The sequence below is a fragment of the Eretmochelys imbricata genome, chromosome 6, assembly GCF_965152235.1.
Source record: "Eretmochelys imbricata isolate rEreImb1 chromosome 6, rEreImb1.hap1, whole genome shotgun sequence".
NCBI classification, from domain to species: domain Eukaryota; kingdom Metazoa; phylum Chordata; order Testudines; family Cheloniidae; genus Eretmochelys; species Eretmochelys imbricata.
The window spans coordinates 118,017,868-118,043,227 of record NC_135577.1 but is presented as its reverse complement, the minus strand read 5'-3'; the positions used below and the strand labels follow the sequence as shown (position 1 = coordinate 118,043,227).

General features: G+C 37.6%; 1 protein-coding gene across 1 annotated transcript in view; it reads left to right on the top strand.

The window, feature by feature from the left end:
• SYNE2 (spectrin repeat containing nuclear envelope protein 2) overlaps positions 1-25,360 on the top strand; it is a 245,662-nt gene that overhangs the window by 86,636 nt on the left and 133,666 nt on the right. The window contains exons 46-59 of the mRNA XM_077820573.1: positions 4,033-4,188; positions 5,847-6,112; positions 7,595-9,716; positions 10,246-10,568; positions 11,503-11,647; positions 12,810-13,025; positions 13,468-13,733; positions 14,720-14,888; positions 18,023-18,178; positions 20,012-20,152; positions 20,510-20,692; positions 21,527-21,664; positions 22,614-22,799; positions 23,887-24,009. Of these exons, the coding sequence (XP_077676699.1) occupies positions 4,033-4,188; positions 5,847-6,112; positions 7,595-9,716; positions 10,246-10,568; positions 11,503-11,647; positions 12,810-13,025; positions 13,468-13,733; positions 14,720-14,888; positions 18,023-18,178; positions 20,012-20,152; positions 20,510-20,692; positions 21,527-21,664; positions 22,614-22,799; positions 23,887-24,009 (4,590 nt within the window). The remainder of the gene's footprint in view (positions 1-4,032; positions 4,189-5,846; positions 6,113-7,594; positions 9,717-10,245; positions 10,569-11,502; positions 11,648-12,809; positions 13,026-13,467; positions 13,734-14,719; positions 14,889-18,022; positions 18,179-20,011; positions 20,153-20,509; positions 20,693-21,526; positions 21,665-22,613; positions 22,800-23,886; positions 24,010-25,360) is intronic.

Genomic DNA, 25,360 nt, shown 5'->3' with positions numbered 1-25,360 from the left:
TTTTGTGATCGCTATCCCCACACAATGTACATTAGGGGATCTTTTTATTAAAGGGTGAGTCATATTCAGTTCACAATGCCACCAAATTAACCCTTATTTTGTAGTGTTTAGATTTGCTAGGCTGGAGGGTGTTATTTTAGATTCCGTTCCCCACTCCTCTCTTGTATATTATTATGGTTAGTTTAGATAAAGCAGTCTCCACCAGGTAAGAGAAAGCAGATTAAAAGATGAAATTTGTTTATAGTCCAACACTAATACAATGCTCTATTAACAAAAAAAGTAGAGGGGAAGAAAAATTGAATAAGGGTTGAAAGAATAACAAGATAAAATACTAAAAGAACCTACTCTTCATTATAGACAAGGTTGCTAAAGAAAATATATGTTCAATTATACCTGGTTCTATTTAAAATCCTAAATTAGGGTTCTCTTACTCCAGATTTCTGCCTTGAGAATAATAGATACTAACCCAGCATAGCTACAGCTGACAGCCAGTTTTGATACTTGCTCCCTAAGAGGTAAATCTTTAGCCAGGTACTCATTCTGAGTAGATCTGCCCAAATTGACTGGTGGATTTTAGGTTTCCTTTTGGGAATACTTGTAAATATGCTTTGTAACAATGTTTGCCTGAAACATCCTCCCTGTTCCTTGTTAGGAAAGGGGTAAATGAGTTCTGCTGTTTGACTGAGAGAGATGGACATGGCTGTGTAGGGAGAGAGGATCTGTGGGCTGAGCACACCTGAGTTAGGAACCCAAAGAGTAGCCACACCTGAAGAGAGTCTTGAGCCAAACTTTCCAGGTCTCCCTGGTTCTATAATTCCAGGATCTGCTCTCTATTTACTTCTCTTTCAGTAGCAGTCACTTAATGCAGATTTTGGCAAGTTCCCTGTCAGCATTTCATACATCAGTCCTGTTCCCAGTGAGATTTTAAAGTCACACTGCTGCTTCTTCTTGAAATTTCAGGGTACACAGATGTCAGAAGGAAACATCTCTTGCCCAGTACACATGGTACATACTTTATCCTTCTTCTTATACCATACCCTTCTGTGTTTCTTTATGCATCAGTACTGCATAAGGGTTCAGTATGGCCCAAAAATAAGTGTATACAACCTTTTTCAAAGAATTTAGTGTCATGAATGAGTTAATTTTTTTTAAATGCCATGTAAGTTTTTGCTTCTTTTTGGCTCTATATCTGTACTATAGAAAGTCCTTTCTGCAAAGCAATTGACATTTTTGGGACTTCTGTCACTAGAAGGTTATCATTAATACCCTTTTTTATTTGTTAGTTACTAAAAGGTAGCTTGAACGAAGGCCACAGTTTCTTGTGCTCGATAAGCCAAGATAGAGAGTTGGTGCTGAAATCAGGATAATTGCTGACTGGGAATAATTTCTGGAGAAGCTTCAGCAGCGATGGGTTTGCTATCAAACAAAGTTGGAAAAACCAAGTGGGAAGTTGAAAGCGCCCCAAACCACTTTGCTTTTAATGAATGAAAAATTAATGGGGTTATAGCCAGTACTTATTACAAGACACAGATACTATATCATGTAGCTACTTTTTAATAATATAATAATGAATATTTTGTTACATAGTATCACAATTACCATGTATAATATTGCATTGTAGGATACATTGTAATTCTGTTTCTACTGTGGGCCAGTCCTGTATTCATTCCATGTGTGGGACTGAAGAAAATGTAATTTTAGGGTATATCAGTTGCAGAATTGGGTCATTAATAAGTCTGACTGCATGATAATCCCCCAGAACCTTTGCATTGTATTTACCAGTTAAGCCATCCTAGGTACCAGGTAGTTTTTCTTAAGTAGTTACATTATACTGATGCCCTGTAAATAAAATCATGACTTGGAAAACACACAGTTCTAGAAAGGTACCAGTGCTAAAAGCTCACTAATCATGCATCCACATTCCTAATATGGAACTGGCAGGAAACAACCGTAAAGCAAAGTTCTAAAGTCACTGGTTTCTTGCACTGTCTCTGCTGTGGCACTGCAATGATCCCCCTGATCATTTCAAACCTCCAATTCCATAATTTACCACTGACTGTGAAGGAGCCCCTGAAGGTTGCTCGTTATGTAAACTTTTGGAACAGTTTCTTGAGTGCAGTGAGTGGAGCTTTCTTTATAAACAGTGGGTTGGACTGATGGTACCTTAGGGCAGGAGTTAGCCTTTGTTCGTTGCCCTGTATGAGAGGTGGCATGTAGCTCTATGGCCTTAGGAGGTGTCCTGGGAAGGAATTGTGAGTCAGAGAGGTAGCATTTCTTCCTTGCTCCTGCAGAGAAGTAACTTATCATACAGGAAAAAGGGCTATATGATAAGCGCAGGATACTTCCATCCTTATGCTGGTTTGGCTCTGCTGGCTGGTATGTTTGGCAATGGAGCCAAGACTGCCCGCGACCTACTCTCCTCTGCCTCTTCCCTGCAACTTCTTGGGGGTGAAGGAAGTACTGCATTTGCAGCTCCAGCCCCCGCTGTGCTCAAGCTGCAATGTTGGGAGCAGTAACTCTGCTGTGCAGGGGAGATTTGGGGGAGAGGAATTACTCCCTTGTCTGGCTGTGTTAGGCTGGGCCTCGGCATATGTAGCTGAAACCCCACATACATATGAAGGGAAATGTATGCCATATAACACCATCCTGCATTTTCCCTACTTTCATTTCACTTGTTTCTTCATGTTTGTGACTTATGTTCCATCTGATGATGCTGTCTTCCCATTGACTCTCTGACAGCTAGCTGACTTTTCATTTCCTTCAATTTCATGGCCCTTCAGGGCCTCTTAAAATGAAACCTGGTGTTTCTGTCTCAGTAGATACAATTGCTGTAGCTGTGTAGTTAGGGTAAATGGAAAAGTTCCCTGGTTATTTGATTTTTCTGACTGGATATATTTGGTTCACAGTGAAAAGGTAACAAGAAGAGTGTTAATTATTGTTGTTATTATCTTATTTATTTCTGATAGCAACTTATGTGCAAGGCACTTTCCAGACTGAACAGATGGCACGGACCCTGCCTTGAGGAGCTCACAGTATAAACAGAGACAGACAGAAGGTTGTGGGTGGTAGTACAACAGATAAACCAGGTGGCCAAGGTGATACTTGGACACCTCTTAGTAATACAGTGTTGTGTTGACACAAGATATTTGTATTATTATTTATATTATGGTGCCACCTGGTGATACCAGGGCCTCATTGTGCTAGGTTCTGTACATACTCATAGTCAGAGATAGTCCCTGCCCTGAAGAGCTTACAATCTAAATAAAGAGTTGGGGAAGGGAAGTAGTATTATCTCCATTTTACAGATGGGGAATTGAGGCACAGAGAGATTTAGGAGATTTGCCCAAGGTCATACAAGGAGTTGGTGGCAGTACCATGAATTGAACCCCTTTCCCTGTCCAGTGCCCTAATCACAAGGCCATCCTCCCTATCAACCTCAATATATAGACTATTCGCAAATACTCCTCAAACTTGCCATTATCTTTCAGCTCATGGAGAAGATAGTGTCCTTGCAAATGGTCAAGAAAGGGCATTCCATGTATGGGGAGCATGGAGATGGTTATGACGAAGGAAACCAATGATGTGCTGAGGCTGGCATCACTGCTAAACAAAGGGGGCTTGGGAGCAAAGTGAAACAAGAGAAGATGAGTAGGGTGGGAGAGAGTTAAGCAGGACTTTGAAGACAGTGATAAATAGCCTGAAGAAGATGCAGTGGAGGAGGGTAAGCTGGGGGTGGTGATGACTTGATCAGACTGATGGGCAACATCTTAGCACTTGTATGAACTGTATTAGTGAATGACCTGGGAGACCATAGCAGGCTGAGCTAATCCAGGCAGGAGAGGACAAGGGTCTGTATGAGAATTTTAGCTGGAGGGACAGAAATAAAGGAATGAGTTATAGAGATGCTGTGGAGGAAAGAGTGGCAGGATTTGGGCATAGCCGGAACACATGGGGCTAAGTAGTAAGAATAAACGTAGAGATGCTACATTGTTATGTATATTGCAGAATGAAAAATCCCGTTTTACATTCCAGGGTTCAAATGTGGAAATGGTTTTCCGGAAACAGCTTCTTCCTGAAGCCCAAGCAAATGCTGAATATATTGAGGAGGAACAAAAGGTCTCTGAGCTGAAAAATCAAACTGCAGAATTGGATGTTGTGTTAGTAAATGAGCAACTAAAAGAGATAGAGGTATGGAGCCAGCAAACTCATTCCCTCACTAATTACATAGCTGAGTTTATTCAATGTGGTATAATATAGGTAATCACAAAACTATTAAACTGTTGCATGTAGTCCCATTCTACATTGGACTGATGACACAGTTCCGCATGACATCCTTGTAAGCAAACTAGGGAAATGTGATCTAGATGAAATTACTGTGAAGTGGGTGCACAAGTGGATGAAAGACTATACTCAAAGAGAAAAGGAGTACTTGTGGCACCTTAGAGACTAATAGTCTCTAAGGTGCCACAAGTACTCCTTTTCTTTTTGCGAATACAGACTAACACGGCTGTTACTCTGAAACCTGTCATTATACTCAAAGAGTAGTTATCAATGGTTTGCTGTCAAACTGGACATGTGTATCCATTGGGGTTTCGCAGGGGTCAATCAAGGGTCCAGAACTATTCAATATTTTCATTCATAACTTAGATAACGGAGTGGAGAGTATACTTATAAAATTTGCAGGTGACACCAAGCTGGGAGGTGTTGCTAGCATTTTGGAGGACAGGATTAGAATTCGAAAGAACCTGGACAAATTGCGAGGATTGGTCTGAAATCAGCAAGATGAAATTCAGTAAAGGCAAGTTCAAAGTACTTCACTTAGGAAGGAAAAATCAAATGCACAACTACAAAATGAGGAATAACTTGCTAGGCAGTAATACCGCTGAAAAGGTCCTGCAGTTTATAGTGGATCACAAATTGAATATAAGCCAACAACCTGATGGAGTTGCGAAAAAGGCTAATATAATTCTGGGGTGTATTAATAAGAGTGTCTTATGTAAGACATGGGAAGTAATTGTCCGGCTCTACTCGGCACTTGCCTGCAGTGCTGTGTCCAGTTCTGGGTGCCACAATTTAGGAAGGATGTGGACAAATTGGAGAGAGTCCAGTGGAGAGCAAGAAAAATGATGAAAGGTTTAGAAAACCTGACCTAAGAGGAAAGGTTGAAAAAAACTGGGCACATTTAGTCTTGAGAAAAGCCCTGATAACAATCTTCAAATATATTAAGAGCTGTTTTATAGAGTATAGTGATTAATTGTTCTCCATACCCACAAAAACAATGGGCTTAATGTGCAGCAAGGGCAATTTAAACTAGATATTAGGAAAAAATTTCGAACTGTAAGGGTAGTTAAGTTCTGGAATAGGCTTCCAATGGAAGTTATGGAATCTTCATTGGAGGTTTTTAATAAACCATTGGACAAACATCTGTCAGGGATGGTCTAGGATTACTCGGTCCTGCCTCAGTGCAATGGGCTGGATTTGATGACTTCTCAAGGTCCCTTTTAAGCCCTACATTTCTATGATTCTATGAGCAATTGTGTGAAAACATAGTCTTTGTAAATCCATCTGCGTAAACTACATGTCTGTAAATGTTTGTCTTTGCATGCAGATATACCGACTTTATACTTGCCTGCTGATGTGCAATTGTACATATATGTGTGATTATATGTGTTTGTACATGCATGTGCATCTGTATGTATGCTCAGATGTAACTGAGCATGCATGTGTTCATGTGTACACAAATGTGAAAATTTTAACCATATTTTGTAAAGACAGTAGGAAGTAAAAATGGTGAAAATTCTATTTAATTATCTTTCTTTTTTCACTGTGTGTGGATGTGATTGTAGAATTTATACGCTGAACTGGAAAAACAGAGAGCCACAGCTTTGTCTCTGAGGCAAGAAGTGTCCCCCAATGCAACAGAAATGAGCACATCAAACCTGCACACCACAGAATATGTGGTTTCTTGCTGGGACAGATTGCTTCAAGAATTGGAAGCCATTAAGAAGGTTAAGCAACACCATTATCATCTAGTTAACGATTATCAGGAAAATCTGTCTGCTGTTCAGTCTTCAATGAAGAGTTTATCAACAGAAAAAGAAAACATAAAAACGTAAGTACAAGGAACTTTTTCAGTTTACTCTCTGGGGGCCAGATTCCAATCTCTGTTACATCAGTGTAACTGATGTAAATCAACCTAAGTGAAGTTACTACAGTTGTGTACTGGTATAACTAAAATCTGAATATGGCACTGTATCGATTTAACTGAAGTTATATAAGGAGCAAAAATTGGTTTAGTCCAAACCAGTACATTAGTATGTTGGTAATAACATTACATTGCATCTAGGGCACTTCAGTAGCAATAGCTATGAAAACTATTGTTATTATTATTTATTACTTTTTGCTATGCTAGCATCTAGAGATCCCAGCTTCATTGAGTTACATTCTTTACAGACACGTAACAGACAGATGGTCCCTACCCTGCAAAACTTACAGTCTAAGTGCTGTATTATTAAAATTTTTTTTCCAAAGGCATGGCAGATACAAAACAGATTGCCATCTTTCTTTGTTAACGAATGACAGAAATAGGAGGCAAAAGATTCATAGATTCATAGAATATTAGAGTTGGAAGGGACCTCAGGAGGTCATCTAGTCCAACCCCCTGCTCAAAGCAGGACCGATCCCCAATTTTGTCCCAGAACCCCCTAAATGGTATTATTTTAAAAAATCTGACCCATTAAGAGATCAGGTACCTATTTGCTGTTTACTGAAATATTTTCATATTCTGCAAATGAACTTTAACTGTTAGGGAAAGTGTTATTTTCTGTAGTCAGAATGAAATCTGCCAGTACTAAGCCAAAGATAACCAGTACACTTTAATATTTAATATGTTTTTCAAGTTAGCTTTCAAGGTATGGAACTAACCTATAAATCATAATAATGAGCCGGTTTATTTGAAAACACTTTAAAAATTACTTATGGAATTATTTGTTTATCTTTAAGTGGTTGCACAGAATTGAATTAAAATGTAAGCTATTAAATGGATTTAAGGTGGGATTTTCAAAAGCAGTCTTAGGAGCAAAAGTCTTATTGACTGAATCAAATTGATTGATTCAACCTCAATAAATGGGAATCTTATAATTGATTCCAAACTTTTACATTAATTTTTACATTGGGGGTTACTATACAACAGTGTTAATTTACCCACAAGTGATTTAAAATTGTTATTGAAGTTTACTTTTTGTTTAGCTTTAAAAGTGGGCTACAAGATAACTCTTCTAAAGAACTGCACACATTACGTTAGTGAATATTATTCCTATGCAGTTCATACACTGGAAGTTATTGTTATTGCAGTAATTTGAAAGGATAGTCAACTCTTCCTGGGATTATGTAGGAAATAAATGTATACTGTAAAAAGTATAAAATGACCAGGGTAAGAACATTTTAAATAATGAAAATGTATATTTATTACTTTTGTGAGTGAACAATTTTCTGGTTGGTGGGTATACAACAAAATTATCATTTAAAAACGTGTCTAATGCTTCTAATTCTAATTCTGGAAGATTGTTTTAAATCTTGATAATTTTATTGACAGGGGCCCTATGAGCAACACTGTTCTGGAGAAAATAAAAAAATGTATGGATTCAGTACAGAAGGAGAGAGACATTTTAAACAAGCTGAAAACTGAACGAGATAATTTATCTAGGTATCTGACATGCATAGATAAGGAATTAACAGAAAGTCAAGTGAAACAACTTGAGCGATGGTGGGAACACATAGAGCAATCAGTGCAAAAGAAACATTATCAAGTTGTCTCAGAAACTGATGAATTTAACCTTCTCATGAACAAAGCACAGGACATTCAAAAGTTGATAGAGCACCAGCAGCATTTACAAGCTGGGTTGAGTTCCCCAGATGGACAAAAAAACAAATATCCAGTACTTTGGACCTCAGAGCTACAAGCCATTAAACACAGTGTTTCTTTGTTAAAAAGAAGCACTGAGCTGCAGATGAAAAGGATTTGGAGTGAGGAAGAAAAGAAAACTTTGGAAAATTCAATAAATGATTTGCAGAATCAGTTGGAAGTATTGGAGCACCAAACTCCTCAGGAGGATGTTCAGATCCTTAGCTCTGATCCCAAGAAGTATGAAATCATGAGAAGGATGACAGAGAATATATCATGGGTCAAAGATTCATTGTTTTCTCTTGATCAGAAGGCAGCACTTTCCCCAGATGATATTAAAATACAGATCAGAAATTGCAAGGCTGTGAACAGTGCAGCTGTAGACAAAGAGTCTACTATTGTGTCACTGGCTGATGAGACCCAGTGTATCATTCCTGATTTGAATTCAGAGGAAGTTACTGATCTGAGCGCCCTTTTACAAGAATTACAGAATTCATACCAGGCGCTTGTTTTAAAATCAGCTCAAAGATTACAACAGCTAGAATTCCAACTGGAAAAAAGGCAGACGCTTATTGCAGACATAGAAAGAGTTCACAGCCAGCTTCACCGTGCTGAGACGCTGACCATTCCCGACATAAATCAAACAATCACGTGCTCTGAGCTAGGCAATCTACATGTCATTTTAAAGGAGCTTTCAAAGGAAATACAGGAGATGGAAGGTCTCATCTCATCACATCTCCAAGAGAGTCAGCACTCACGTGGGGAACTAAACATATTTGAACAATTATTTCTAACTGACCAATTAAGATGCCTTAAGAATAGAGCTAGGAAGATACAGAGGTTAATCCAGAATAAATGCCATGCAGTGGAAAAAAAGATAGCTATCTACACAGATCTCTCTGAAAGAATAACTTTATTGCATCAGGAGCTTAGTGATCTATGGTGTGATGTATTGAAACTGGAGAGAGAGGAAATATTAAGTGTAAAAGAGGAAGGTAAGGATAAACTCAATGTGCTTAAAGAGAGAACCTTAGCTGTTCAATCTAGTTTGTTACAAATAGCAAAGTACAAGGAAATATTTGACTGTGTAAACCTAAATTGGGACACTTCACACCATGATGAACTGCAAACTCAATTTCTTGAAATTAAAAATAAACTTGAAGAGAAGATTAAATGCTTTGACAACTTTGTTATAAAATATGACAGGCATCAAGCATTGCTAAATGAAATCCAGGCCATGACATCCAGTATAAAGAATGAAGCTGAAATACTAACAAATAGCCCTGGCTCTTCCACAGAAACCAATTTTATATCAGCACAGATTTTATGCCAGAGAGTTCAACAAATCAGGTACTTAATCCAGGAGGCAGTAAATCAATTAAATATAAATGAAGTCTTTGAAGGATCACTCAAAGAGGCTAAGACGCAGCAAATAAAGAGCCTGGAGGAAGATATTGATGGGTTGCATCAATTTTTCCAAAACACGATCGTGGATCTTCAGGCAGAGTATATAAATAAACAAGATTTCCAGAGCAAATTGGAACACACATTACATACCATAAAGCAGATTAAATCTGAGTTTCAGCAGCCACTTCTGGTAGACTTGGAAATGAAAAAAATTCAATATGAAAAGATGCATTGTGAAGCAATGCAAGACAGGGTGCAAGCAGAATTTTGTGCCCTGAAAGATCTAATGGGTAAAGAGAAAGAAAAGCAAGAAGAAAAATCTTATTTTATTGATGGTGTAGAAGCAAAATTAGATGAACTGGAAGATCTTGAAATACAGCTGAAGACAGATATTGCTTCCCGTGTAGTAAGTATCTTTAGTAAGAATAAATAAGATTGTACATCCTTTTGTAAGTCTTGATTAGCTGTCCAGGAGTATCCTCCTTACTACAGTGTTAATATTTTCATGGCTTGTAGATACTCTATTAAGTCAAGTAACTGAATTAGATTGAAGCCTTCATAGCTGTTTCAGGAGTGGTTGGATTATTGGTTACTTTTCAGATCATGATGCCAATGAACAAAGAAATTATTTGTGTTAAACTTATTATAATCAAACAGTGCCAGATTCTCTGGCCTGCTGCACTTCTTTTGCGCCATTCCAGAGGCACGCAGGGAGCAAAAATTTTTCAGCCCTGGCGCCTGAGCCCTGTGACTCCAAGTCAGCTGACCCAGGCCAGCTATGAGATTTTTATCCCCGCGTAGACATACCCTCAGTGGCCTCTGACAGCATCACCTGCCAGGCTGACTCATGTCATTTCTCTGAAATGGCATTTTTGCTATCCATTGTGTCCTGCAGTTTTTCTTGATTGATCTTTTTGTCTCTTAAATGCTTTCAGAATGCCATAGACGAAGCTCATGAGAATGTTAAGCTTTATACCAAAGCTGTCCAAAGGGCTGTGGATCTCCTCACTGAATATGAAATCAGAATTCTCTCAGCAAAAGTTGACCTTGGTAGTCTAGAAGAGTCCTGCCAAATTCTACATTGGAAACCAGAAGAATTTGAGTCTGCAAAGGCAAACATAGAGGATCTGACCTCCAAACTGGAAAACATAATTAAACCAAGAGCCAAACCACAACTGAAAAATACTTTAAGTGAACTAGTCACTAAGAATTCAATACTAAGGGAGAAGGCTCAAAGGAAGAGAACTAATATGCAGAGGTAGGTTTAAGTGATCTATGTAGGCAATGATACAAGGAAGACGATTGATACTGTGGCCTGCGTTGTGCAGGAGGTCAGACTAGATGATCATAATGGTCCCTTCTGACCTTAACATCTATGAATCTATGACAGTAAATGTGGAATCTTGTTTCTCCTGTGATGGATCCTTAATAAAAAGGGTTCTATGCAAATACACGCTGTTCCCAGATGCTATTCTAATGTGTGAAAATTACTCTGGACTAGGCATATTTAAATTCATGTATAAAGCATTCTTTTTGAATGTATTCAAATAAGTGTATCATCCAGCACCGAGTCTGGTGCAGGGATCAAACAGAGAGACAGAGCACCTCCATAATCCCAGGCTTCGCCTCTGGTACAGCAGTTAGCCTAATGTGCCCCTTTCAGAGGCCATTTTAGTAACTGGAGATAGTCAAGGCAAAATCAACACCCAGACCATAGTGTCTTCTGCTCCCGGCCCTCAGAGACATGTTCCGAAAGCTCATTTTATCTTTTTGCTTTTTTTGTTTGTTTAATTCTTTGCGTGTGATCTAATGTCTTTGATTATGTCAATAATAATGTGAAAAGCTACTCTGGGAACAGAACTTGTTCTTCTGGGCTGTTTCCTGGCTGAGCGACAGGAGAACATGAAAGTCTTCAGGTCCTACATACACAATTGGTGTGTGTATATGTTCATATAAATTATTTCTTTGCAACAGAGTAGTGGGTAAAAGAAAAAAAAACAGTTGGTATCTGGAGGCCATTGTACACCTCAAAAATTGAGGTATCTCTGATATCAAACCTAAAACATTTGGCAAGTAGTGCTTTAAAAGATATATTTGTTTGTTTGTTACATTTATGATTACACCGTGCATTAAAACTGAGGCAAGGAGGAGCTATGGTAAAGTTTGAGTAGTTTGCTAATTGTGTTTCATAGGTGCTTTGAAAAATACAGAAGCTACACAAAAATCAAAGAGAAGGTATATGCTAATATTAATGATCTAGAAAAGATGCTTGGACAATCTTTGTCCCAAATTCCAACGTCTTATAAGGAAGCTCTGGAGTACTTGGAACAAAGCAAGGTAAGCGTGACTCTGAAGTAGCTACAAAACCCTGTACAAAACAATGATCCAAACAGACTCATTAGGTCTTGAAACACAAAGAGTAGAAGTGGAGTTGGTAGGCCTATGTTTTCCTGTGGTTAGGTTTAAACAGGCCGTATATGATGTATATATCATAGTGTTTATCAAATAAACTTTATCTGTGTTTCAGATACTTTTGTATCCATGCAAATGTATTATTTTTAGCACAAGTTCCTCCATGCTTCTTGGTTGGGGCCTAGACCCAGAAGATTCTTGACCTTGTTTTCTCCTTGGAATGGGAGGAGAGGGAAAGGGATCGCTGTTTCTTCCCTCCTACTTCCCTAAGGCCCTTCCCCTGCCTCCTGTCCGCATCCCTGTGTTAAAGAACCCCTAGTTTAATCCTTTTCCGTCCTACTGTTGTATTGTACACCCTATCGCAGGCTTTTTATATTTTATGTCTGTAATTCCCCAATAATTACTCCTCCTGTCCAAAAATCCCCCGGAAAACAAAAACATCCCCCCACCCTTCATCCCTGGTAAAAGGCATTTCTCTGCATGACCAACAAAACAAAGATCCAAAAAAAAAGAGAGAATGTTCAAAAAGTCAAATATAAGAAAATTTCTTAAATGCTGGGGGTGAAATCCTAGCCCCATGAAGATCAGTGGAAGTTTTGCCATTGTCTTAGATGGAGCCAAGATTTCACCCAATAATGTAAACGTTCTCTTTTTGAGCTTTTCTAAAACTTCCAGAAAAACTTTACTCAAAATGAGATGTGGCATATGAAATCTCAGGTGGATTGATTTCTTTTTGGGGAAGTTAGGTTGAAAATCAGGTTTATAAAGGTCAACCTTAGCTAGATGGCTATCACCATGCCATTATGAGGATAAAGTAAAAGGTGGTTAGACTGGTGCTCTATTGTAGATATTGTATAAGCAAATACTGTTTCCATTGGTATATATTCCAAACTCTTGGCAAGATTCTCTCTGTCTGGTTTACCCCGGTCTGTCTTATGTTATCTGATATAAAATTGGCTCATTGTATAGTATCTAGGCATCAGACAACAAAGTATCTGTTATTTAATCTAGAAGACTAATCATGTAAGGAATTGTTTTGTTAGATATCCTGATATGCAATATTGTTCTGCTTATTATTTGTATCAAGGTTTTGGTCTCTAACCTTCTTTCGGCTGAAGAGGATCTAATGACGTTGAGACGGGACTCAAGAGACCTGAGCATGATGTGCAAAGGAAGTGACTGCATGCTTGTCAGGATTGTGTCAGCACTGTGGGGAAAATGGCTTGGTTTGCTCGAGGCTGCAAAAGAATGGGAGATTAATTGTGAGGAGCTAAAACAGGGATGGAAATTTGTCAATGAAGAAGTGAGTGGCTTAACAGGTTGTAGAATATTTTGGGAACAAACATAACAAAACAGGAAGCTTAAAGAAGATTACGGGGCCAAATCTTTGGCTGATGAAAATCAGTATAGCTCCCCTGAAGTCAGTGGAGATATGTCAGTTTACACCAGCTGACTGTCCCATTATCTATCACCTTTTCTTAATGTAAACACGGGAGATATTTATAGACTGAACTGCTGAATTAAGTCGCGCTACTCATTGGGTTTGAACTATGCATGTGCTTATGTGCTTTGTTGGATCAGAACTAAAGTGCTCAGTACCCTGCAGGATCAAGCCCTGAGCCCTCAGTCCGCACACTGAGCTTCCATTGCTGTTAGTGCGAGTTTGATATGCATGACAAGGACATAGTGTAATGTGAAATGCTGAAGAAAGTGCACGTTATCTCATACTTGTATTATTTATTTAGGTGGAACGGCAAGCAATAATTCTAGATAATCTTCAGGAAGAACTACCGGAAAGTCCTAAAGAGAAAGAGAAGGCCTCCACGGATGCACTTTTAGAATTGCTAGAATATGTGGACTGTTACGAGGAAAACATGGACAGAGAGCAACGGTTATTGCTTTTACTACTTCATCGTATAAGAAGCATCCTGAATGTGCCTGAAAGCACTGAGAGAAAAGCAGCCGTTCCCATTCGATACGAGATACATGCAATGCAAGATCGATGTAAAAAGTACGTGCAAGACACTACACTGCAAAAACATCTTACACAGAACTACGTAATAGCAGAATGTTTTACTCGGCTCACTTGCATTTTCTTCGTACTAAGACAGGTTTCAGAGTAACAGCTGTGTTAGTCTGTATTCGCAAAAAGAAAAGGAGTACTTGTGGCACCTTAGAGGCAAACCAATTTATTTGAGCATAAGCTTTCGTGAGCTACAGCTCACAGTATGCATCCGATGAAGTGAGCTGTAGCTCACGAAAGCTTATGCTCAAATAAATTGGTTAGTCTCTAAGGTGCCACAAGTACTCCTTTTCTTTTTTCGTACTAAGAGAATGTTTCAAAAAGTTTAATGGACTTCAAATATGGGCTAAAATTATGTGAAGGATGTAAAATCTTGAATTTTAGAGGTATTGAGGACCTGCAGCTCCCACTGACTGGAAGGGATGTTGCAGGTGTTCAGCATCTGTGAAAATCAGCCTCCGTTTATGTATTTGTGTACACATTTTTATCTTTATCATCATTACTGCCTCATGTACCAGGTTTTCAAAGGGGTCTCAACCCAGTTACCAAATTTGTGAGCAAAATTGTACACTTCTGTGTTTCTTCACACTTGCTCTCTGATGTCTAAATCTTTGTGCACCTACTTTTCAAGGCCTATGTCTCTACACCTCAGTGGTAATTGTGAAAGCTCTATGTCAAGCCTAAATTGGACAATTAGATGGCTGACTACCCAATTTGCTTGACTAAACATACTGTATTTACTTTTATCTGAAGATTCATGTCTAAAGAAACTTAGAGCGTGAAGTCAAAAGTGACTTAAGTACCAAAAAGTAAGCATGCGAAGATACTGACGTGCATTTTAAGGCACAGATTTGGTTCTAAATGTATATTTTTAAATATCAGCATTTAGTTTTGCAGAATACTTTTTGGAATGTTTCACTTTCTAATTAATATTGAGACAAATAATTTTTTCCCAATGCAAATCTTTTTTTAAGGCTATCTCAAAAGGCTCAAAAACACAAAAAATCCGTGCAGTCTGAGATTCAGGAGAGAGACAAGATTAATGAAGAAATAAATGCTGTGAGGAGTTCATTACAAAAGGTCTCATTTTTGTTGTGTGATGAAGAGTCACAAGAGTCTACTGAAAAGGCAACACGGTTGGAGGTGTGTAGAAGACTGTCACATTGCATGGGTCTCGGCTTCTAGATAATAAATTTGGCACAGGGGGCTTGAGCCTGCTCCCATTCAAATCAGTGTCAAAAAATATAAGCACAGTGGGATGCGGACCAAATTCTTGGCTCTATAATGTATGTGGCTTGGAGCCAGCTAGCTACGCGACTTGATCGTGCGCCACAGCTACAGAGGCCTGTTCTGATCCTAAGGAGGGGCTCAGCCAATCCTGTCTCACTTAGAAATGGCTGCTCAGCTTATATGCATCTTCTCATTCCTCCCATTCTGCCCCAGGATATCTTCGAAGGGGCTGATCCTTATCTGTTGCAGTGTATATTGGCAGTAGCTCCACTGAAGTCAATGGATTACACTGGTGTAAAATGTTTGTAAATTAGATCATTATCAGGACCACAACCTCCATCAGTTTTAGGGCATGTCTATACAGAGGGAGATTGTGCATGGCAAGCTGGGGTGCAAATCTACAGTGCTGTAGCGTGCCACACATTACCTGGGCATATGGACCTTGCTATTGTGCACTAAAAGTTCTGCAGTGCACTTTGACCAACTGTTGTTTCAAACGTAATCCACTTCAAACAGCAGTAGATCAAAATGCATGGCAAAGCTTTTAGTGCACAGCAGCAGGGTCCACTTGGCGACTGTGTGTGCGGCAAGCTATTGCGCTGTAGATTTACATCCCAGCTTGTCTATACAGCGTTAATGCATGACAAGCCCTGAGATTTACACCTGGGTTTTAACACATTTTCTGAAACCTTTATATCATTTAAATGTATTTGTTGTTAACCTTGCATGAGTGGCTTATTTAAACTGTAGTTTTCTTTAACCAACTCCCTTATGTGGATTAATTATTGTTGTTGATGATTAATATTATAATATACGTTTATTTACAGTAGCCCCTGAAGGCCCCAGTGAAGACTGGGGCTCAGTTGTGCTGGGTGCTGTACAAACAGAGAGTGACAATTCCTGCCCCATAGAACTTACAGTCTGGAAGAGACAAGATGACAAAGGGTTGAGGACAGGGAATAATATATGAACATATGAGAATGGTGATAATGTGCTTGGGGATTTCTTTGGGAGTTAACACAATGTTGAATATGCAAATACATATCTAGGGAGTTCATGAGCTAGCATTACTGTGATGAAACCTTTCCAACTTGTCTGTAAGAATTGTTTTTCACTCTATAAGTACTTGCAGGTTAATGTTGTTATGTCAGTGAGGTTTTTATAGTATCCAAGAGCAAACGGCTACCATTTCAGCCTCTAAATTCATGCTGTACTCCTTACATTGTGCTTGCTGTAGCTGAATGAGAGGTGGAAAACTGACTGGGAGGAGTGCCCCTGGCAAAATGAAGCAGTGTAGACAGTGCTCCCAATACCACTGCCAGGAATTGGAGGGCACAAGAATCAGCAATAGCCCTTAAAAAAAAAAAAAGTCAGTTCCCGTAGATGACTAAATAACATAACCTCAGTAATTGCAGTGTTCCTTCTACTGAGAGTACTGAACAATCTTCCAATTTCACTTAAAATAAATATATATAAGAATAATATGTCTTTCCTATATTTAATAGGAGAAACACCTTGGCTGCTGCAATTAGGTTTCTTAATCCTGCTTCAATGCAGGGGGAGAGACTTCAAGACCTACATTTCTATGATTCTGTTTTATGAAATACTGACAAAAATGAACTGCAGTACTTATTTATCTATCTAAGGCAGTTGGCAAGTTTTAAAGTAGCACCAATGTAGGATAAAGCTGCAGATAGTGAGGTAATGTTATGTTGCCCCTTGGGATAGGGACCATCTTTTTGTATTGTTTATACAGCACCTAACCCTATGGAGCCCTGGTCCATAACTAGTGCTCTTAGGTGCTAGAGTAATACAAACAATAATAATCATCATGTTTTTATTTAGTTTCGGACAAAATTGGGAAGCTTTCAAATATCACAGTTTTACAGCTTAAAAATGTTAACTGCATGTTCGTATTTATATACTGATATGGAAGTCCATTTTACAAAGTGATATTTTCTGCTTACTGCAGGTCAGAGAGTTGTTTTCTTTCAAATACAGGTCATTTTGGGAGCCCATCACTGCTGGCACAGCCTTAATTGTGGCACTGTTACAGTAAGCTTCTTTGTGGTGTATTAGGTGTACAGATGTTTTATGTTCTTTACAGTTGGACCCAGTTGTCACAGCAAAATGGGAAAGAAAACTTTATTTCATCCATTGATACAGTCTTTCTCTGCATTGTACTTAGGTGTGGGACAGGATTCCCAAATGGAGGTTAGGATTTAAAGGGGAATGGTTAAACTTTATAAAAATCATCACCCCATAGTCTAACAATAAAATAAAAAGTTCTCACTGCATAATAGGAATTTATCACTTTGCCCAATAACTTATTTAACATTTGACACCACACAAAAATGGCGGAGAGTAGGGGAAAGTAACTGTAAAAACAAGAAATTTTGCAACTTGAAATTTTAGAAAGCCTAACAAACAAGTTTCTTCTTCATTCTTTCTGTGAGAGGACTTAGTTCAGGTTTTGTTTCTAGGCCACAGGCTGTAGACAGTTGTTCAGGTTTCTTTTGTCTCACAAAACCTACATTCCTTACACAGGACTGGAACCTACTGTTTTGAAAGGAGCTGTGCTCTGCAGTTCTACATAATTACATGAAAGCAGACACTTCAGCTTCGAGGCTGTTGCTTTTAGCGGTCTTTGTGTTGTTATAATAATGTAGCTGTTAAAATAATGTAAAACTTCTTTGAAAGTAAAAATCTAGTATTTATAATAGGAATGTCACAAAGCTGAACATTAAATCACAGAAACACTTTAACATTTTAACCATAAATTATTTCTGTCCATAAGTATTACTGGAACAATAGTTTGACATTGGGTGGTATCATGTTTAATTAATTCTTACAGATTGAAAAGCATCATTTGTCTAAACCAGTGAATATATCTCAGGTTTAATCTGCTTGCATAGGTTGTCAAGTGAGGTTTTGTAATGTGAAAGCAACTTATTTAAATCATCATCGTGGTAGAAGACTCACTTAGTTCCTACTGAGTCTAAGTTTTTAGTGTTTTATAAGTGCTGAAACCTCTGAAATGTTTTTAGGAGATTCGGAGTATAATTAACAGAGAGAATCAAACAATTACGGATATTATGGAGAAATTACGAATCAAGTATTCAGAAATGTATACAATAGTTCCTGCAGATATTGAAACACAGCTGGAAGACTGCAAGAAAACATTACAAGACCTAGAAGAGAAGGTAATAATGTGTGAAATTCACATTTTTATTTATTTGGAATGTTTTCACACTATATTATTGCTATAAGTACAAGTGTCAACTGAAAATGTTAGTTGGTATAAATGCTAATTTTACTTGCATTCCACACTTAGTAAAAATGTATAAACTACAGATAAATTGCATGTGTTACCTCTGTATCCTTTTAAAATATTATAGCAATCAACAAATTAGGGCATAACATTTATTTTAATTAAGCTACAAGAAGAAATGGCAGATTCAGTAAGGCTAAGAGGTATATACATTCTTTTATACCTTTCAGAACACCACTGTTCTCTTTCCCTTCAATCTTATTCTTAAACTTGACCAATAGTGTTTTTTATCCTCTGTTTCCCAATAAGTGTGAAACCTCATCATGGTATCATACACAGATGGATGATATGTTCAAAACGTATTTCTTTGTTTTGTGGGCATTTCAAAGCCATCAAGAAGTTCAACAAATACTTTTATAAACAGAGCTGCACACATGGCAGGGTATTATTAGTGACATAATTCTTTATAGCAACCCCTGGTGCACAGTGGCGCCCTAAAAAACTTGCCAGTTAATTTAGATATCTAACATTGTCTAATTTAGGTAACTAACACTGTCTCAGTATTTTCAGTATTCCCTAAGTATAATACATACAGAATAAATGAAATATCTATTTATCTAGAGCAAAGCTGTCAAAGTTTTAAGAGGGACTGCAGGGTGTGAAACAAGAAGAAAAAGAGAATCAGACTGGTCCATTAAGTTTGAGATAAAATTCTAACCTGGAAGCATAGAATTATTGTTGTTTATTCATTTTTACTGATTCTAATAAAAGGGGTGAAAAAGAACAAAATGTATCCTCTCTGGTGCCCAGTGCTTTCATGCTCCCCAGTGATTAAGGCATCTCAGTCCTATTTTCAGAAGTGACTAAGGCATTTGGAAGCCCAAGGTCTGATACGTATCAGTATAGGTATTTTGGAATAGGAGCATGTTTTTTTACTGTAATAGCTATACCAATACATCCCTCTAGTGAGGATGCTGTTATACTGGTATAAGTTATACTCCTGTAGGTTGTGCTGGTTAGTGTAAGCATCTTTATACCAGTATACCTGCATCCACATTAAGGGCGGTGTACTGCTTTAACTACAGCGGTATAATTAATGTAGTACAATTTTTGTGTGCAGACTAGTCCTAAATGCCGAAGTCCCTTTAAAAAATTGGGCTTAGGTTCCTAAATCAGTTAGGCAATTTTGAAAATTTTGCCACAACTTACACCAAAATCATGGTACTCAATATCCCTATTTCTTGTTCTTGTGGAGTTCTGCTGAGAGAGATTCTGCACTTGATTGTTTTGGGGCTTTAAAGTAATTTATTTTTGTAGTCAGTCTGAGCATTAATATAGTGGAAACGTGTAAAACCTTGATTTTTATTTCTCAGGCAAAACAGTGCTATCAGCTGGCAGATTATATTTCAGTTTTGATTTTTCAGAGTGAGGAGCTGGAGTGTGTCTTTTCCCTAGTACGGGTTGTATCTCTTACATACTGGCCAGAACAGAAACCAGCAGAAGTGACCCAATATTGTAGTATATTATATTGATTTGTATTTAATGCAGTGTTCCACCTGTCATTTTAGTGGGATGAAACTATTGAATGACCCATGAACTCAACACCATATTACTGTTGCTTCTCACAGCAAATCTAATTCTGGCTTATAGTCTTATGTGACTTGTCAAGGAAGTAATACAAAGAATTCTGAAACTTTTTGTGAGACATTATGAATAAACAAACAGATCTTTGTTACCTGCATAACTTTTCCCTTTACTATGACAGGTTAGCACCAAAATCTTGCAGAGCTCTCCTCATTATGTGATGAATAAAAAAGTAGAGAATATTAACAATGGCCTGCAAGCTGTTGAAAAGATGTTACAACACAAGAGTGAAAACATTGCAAAAGCCAAGGAAATTCAAAAGGTAATGTCTCAAAATTCCATTTTCTGAGTCTGAAGACCATGGGTCCAGTTACTGAATCTGATTTAGGAGACTGTCAAGGGATCTTCCGTTGTGTTTGCCTGCATACGCAGAAGCATCTACTTGATTAATACTTTCAAAACCTTTCCGCTCACAGCAAAAGATTTTTTTTCTCATTTGCCTTGGGCATGAGTGACCCAGGGTAGATACAGAAAATTCTGTACTAGTCATATCAGTTCATGAACCTTTGCAAATTCAAAACTCACATGCCCCATACAGGAAACATAAATTAGATATATATCCTGTCAGAATTAGGTTTGACCGTAATGTTTTTTGTTTTTACCATATTCCCACATGTAGACAATCTGGGATGTGCTAGACCTTTGGCATTACAAACTGAATGAACTGGACTCAGAAGTGCAGGATATAGCAGAACAGGATCCATGTCACGCACAGGAATGGATGGATACTTTAATGATTCCTTTGCAGCAGTACCAGCAGGTCGCACAACACGCTGAGCGCAGAACCACACTCTTAAATAAGGTAAAAGCAAAGCTACAAGTGTCTTGGCTTAATAAAGGATCAGACATTAAAAAAGAGACTATGGTTAAAATGTCAATAGTGCCTACGTGGCATAGGAGCCTAAGTGTCATTGAGGTCTCAGTGGGATTTAGGCTTCCTAAGCCCAGATCCTCAAAGGTATTTAAGTGCCTAACTCCCACTGCTGTCAATGTGAGTTAAATGCCTAAATATTTTTGAAGATCTTGGCCTAAGTGCCTAAAACACTTAAGAAAATGGGAATTAAGCTCCTAAATCACTCAAGTGTTTTTGATCATTTTATCCTGCTTCTTTATTTCATAGCAAGGTTAATGTCACCAAACTCCACAAAAATATATAGAGTGTTCTTTAATTTTCCCCCTTAACTGTTTCTGTTCAAAATATAGCTAAAAAGTCATTCAGCTAATAGGGCCAAACTCTGTTGATGTAAGTCCTTATGAGTTCAGTGGATGCCAGTGGAGAATTAAGCCTTCCATCTCTCACAGTTAGGGATTTCTCTCTTTCTAAGTACCCATATGATCCTCACACTCCTTAATGGGTTTATTCTCACGACACTCTTAAGAAGTGGGAGAGTACCAGTCTCATTTTAAAGATAGACATGGGGTAAATTAAGTGACTTGCCCAAGGTCACACACAAAGTGTGGCAGAGCTGGGGATTAAATTCAGATTTTCTGTTTCTCAGTCAAATATGTTAACCCTGATTTGAGCAGAATAATACTTCATAATTCAGAACTTACAAATAAATACAGCTCGTCTTTCATTTATAAGGGATGTTAACTTAGGGTGTTACAGAACATATATTTGAGTATTTTTTTATAGGCCACTAATAAGATGGAGGAATATGAGGAACTCTTGAAGAGCATGCAGTTATGGATAGAAACCACCAATCGTTTGTTAACCATGGAGGCTGAAAATGACTCTGCAAAAGCCCTGAGTAAACATGCCAATGCCCTTCAAGTAAGTGTATATACAAAATTTCTGTACCGGGAGCCCAAATTACAAAAACTGTGTAGCCTATTCTAAGTACCTCCAGCTCATGCAGGTATGGATTTTGCACAAACAGATTTTTTAGGCACAAATAAGGAAGTCCACTGAAAATTTGAACTTCAGTGAAAAATGACCATAGTGATAAAAAATGTCAGCAGCCATATAACAATATGACAGGTACGTTTTAATAGGGGATAGATCTTTCTCAGAAAACGGTAAACTTTGTGTCCTGGCCTTTGTCTACTTGTTGCACTGCTTTACAGTTGAACAGATTTTACAGGTCATGCTGCTGTTTTTAGTAAACAGTGTATTGATGTAGAATTAGTAGATCCGTTTTTTGGTTCTTGTGCATTTGTTAAAGCATTTTGAGGTGAATTGTAATTCATAAATCAGTTTCCTTATGCACTTTAAAGTGGATTGTGGTAAGTTATTTCAAGTGTCAGGATTTTGTAACATTATCAGAGGGAATTTGACGCCATGGGAAGAGTGGTGCAAAGACTGCTTTCTGTATGTGAAATCTGAGTTTTGGCAAGAGAAGGCATGAATTTAGCCCAGAAGAATCGTTTGCGCTCAGGACATGACTTTTTATATAAAAAGTAATCACGAATGTCATTGCTGTTCCTAGGATTTTACTAGTGGTATTGTAGCCTTTCGTGGTAGGTTGTTATATATTATAATCTGCCACGGGGGGGAATATGAATGCAAAATTGTGTGAAAGTTTCACTGACTCCTGTTAATCCAAGGATTAGATTATTGTATTTAAACAAAGTCTTTACAGTTTGGAACATTAGTGTGTTTTGGGCTGGAAGGCCAAAGTATTTGAGAATGCAACAGAGGTTTGTATCTGAGCCGAGGTGCATCAGTGAATCAGGCAATCTAAGTGCCTTGAACATGCTGATGTGGTGTTGTTTTTTTTCAGATGGCACTGGAAGATTCGGAACAAAAGCAAAATCTTCTACATAACATCTATTCACAACTGGATGAGTTATCAATAATCTTTGAAACAGAAAATATAGTGCAACAGATTAATGAAGTAAATGGTCAAGTAACATCTTTACAGCAAAAGATAGTGGAAATTCTTCCACAGATCCAGCACATGGCTGATGTAAGTCTGGGTAGTCTGAAAAAATAGCTTTTTATTGGTGTTTCATTAGATTGTATACATTATTTGCCAATAGAATGCAAGCATTCTTGTTTTAATAATAGGAATAACATATAGGTAAATGCATCATTTAAAAAAAATCCCAATGTGTTAATTAAGCTGTAAAATTCAAGGGAAATGGCAAAATAATTTGGGGGTGTGCCTTCTGTCTTTGAGGAGGAGAAATACAATGCTTATTACTAGCTTATTCAAAGGGCTTGTCTCCACAGAGAAATCTGACAGCAGAACTATACTGGTATATAATTACGTGGGGAGTTATACCAATATAAGAGTGCCTTTTTCTGGTTTAGCTCATACAGTTTCAAAGCAACATAAGCTAAATTTGGAAAAAAGTCAATCTTATACTAGAATATCAGTGTCCACACAGGGTGCTGTACTGGTATAATTATATCAGAATAGTTCAGCCAGTAAACTTCCCCATGTATACAAGCCCAGGAATAGTTCATGTGTGACTTCAACGTTATTTTGATTCCCTACTCAGGGATTAAAGCTATATCCTTTCCGGCTGACCACTAATACCTAATTCCCTATGTGAGTTATGACAAGGAGCCTGTGAAAGACAGTGTGATTGATAGCAAGTAGCTTCTGGATCAGCAATACCAGTTGAATGTATTGTAAATGCAGCAGCATTCAATCTCTGATATTGTACATTATTATTACTTTTTTAGTAAGGTTCAGTTTAATACCTCTTTCTGATATGTTTCCGGTCAAAAAATATTGTATAATACAGATTGTTTTATTTATTTATTTATGTTTGAAGGGCAGCCTGAAAATATTTGTTATTAATATGAAACATTTAAATGAAAGTCATACATTTTGTAGTTCTAATTTGCATTAGAAGAAAATGTACTTCCTATTAAATTATTGGAGTACAATGTATTTAGAATTTAGATAAAATTTAGACCTGATAATTCATTAATTTATTTGGTATTTATTAAGATAACAACAATAATAGGCACAATAACAATTCATGTGGCTGTAAAATGAAATTTCATAGCCCCAAATATTTTGGATATTTCAAAACGTCTAGGAGGTGGATGCCATTGAATCTGACGTGAAAGTGATAGGGAAGGATGTTGCCAAAATTAAGACGATCTTGTCAACAGAAGATATATTAGATTTTTCTCCTAAGGAGCATCTTAGACATGGACAGGTGTGTATGTATCTTATTAAACCATTTTTTTCTTACATTGAATAAATAAATCAACACATTTCACAGATATGAAGATGGTTGATTAATGAAAACAAATTATTATGATGCATGATTGCTTTTGAGAGCAATAACTGTAAAATATTGTCCAGGAGTAGGTATACTATGGGAATTGTGGCTGTAATTCTCATAACCCAAAGGCTGAAGGAACTTTTTCACAATTGTATTAAGTGGCCTTGTGGTTAATGCGTGAGACTATGAGTTGGAACATCTGTGTTCTGTTTCTCTCTGCAGCAGATTTCCTATGTGACCTTGGGCAAGTTGTTTATGCTTAAATTTTCAGAAGTGCACATTAATTTTTGATGTCTCTATTTCTGGAAACTTTATGGCCCAATTTTCAGAGGTTATGACGACCCAAACGCTAGATAATATCAACATAAACTGCAGGCAACTGGCACTTCGAAAAATCAGGTCCTAGGTTTCAGATTGGACACTCAAAGTTGAGGCAAAAGTTGATATTAATTTCTCTGTACCTTATTGTCCTCATTTTGTGAAATGAAGGTGATTATATTACCTCAAAAGGGAAAATTCATTTGTTTTTTACAAAACACTTGAAGATAGTTGGATGGAAACATGTATATATGTGCAAAGTCTTATTATCCAAGTCCCTTCCAGTCTTACATTTCTATAATTTCATGATTATTTATCAATTCAAGACTTCACTGCAAGGATGTTTTGGCCAGGATGTTCTGCCTTCCATCCCTGGGTACAATAAATCAAAGTATTAAAGATATTTTCTATTTATTTTTTCCCTGTGTCTACAAGCCACATTTTCAGTTCACCTACATGCAAAATTTGTGGATTCAGTTTAAGAGGAAAGCTGAAAGTTTGGTCATGTTTGGTGTTCTGTTACCCAAAGGGCACTTGTTGTAGCTGTTACAGGATATGGAGAAGTGAGTAATATTTTGAAGAAATATTTCACCTTGAAAACAGTATTCTTCCTTCCCGAATTGTAGCCTTTGTCCATATTAGAGAAATATACAAAAAGTTCCCACTGATCTGAACACTTGCGAACCATAATGTAGATAGGGTCCTGCTAGTTAGACCCATTTTCACAACCATTTTAGTGAAACCTGCTGAAAGCAAGTCTAGTGGTTGGGTAATTTTAATGTTTCAATGAGCTCCATCAATTTCTGATGAAATCGGTGTGACTGACATAAGGTAACAAACAGGTCCAGCAACCTTTACACAGAGTCATGCAGATTTCATCAGAAATTGATGGAGTTCATTGAAATGTTAAAATTACCCAACCACTCAGTAAAACTATAGTACATCAGACATGACTTTCTGTCGG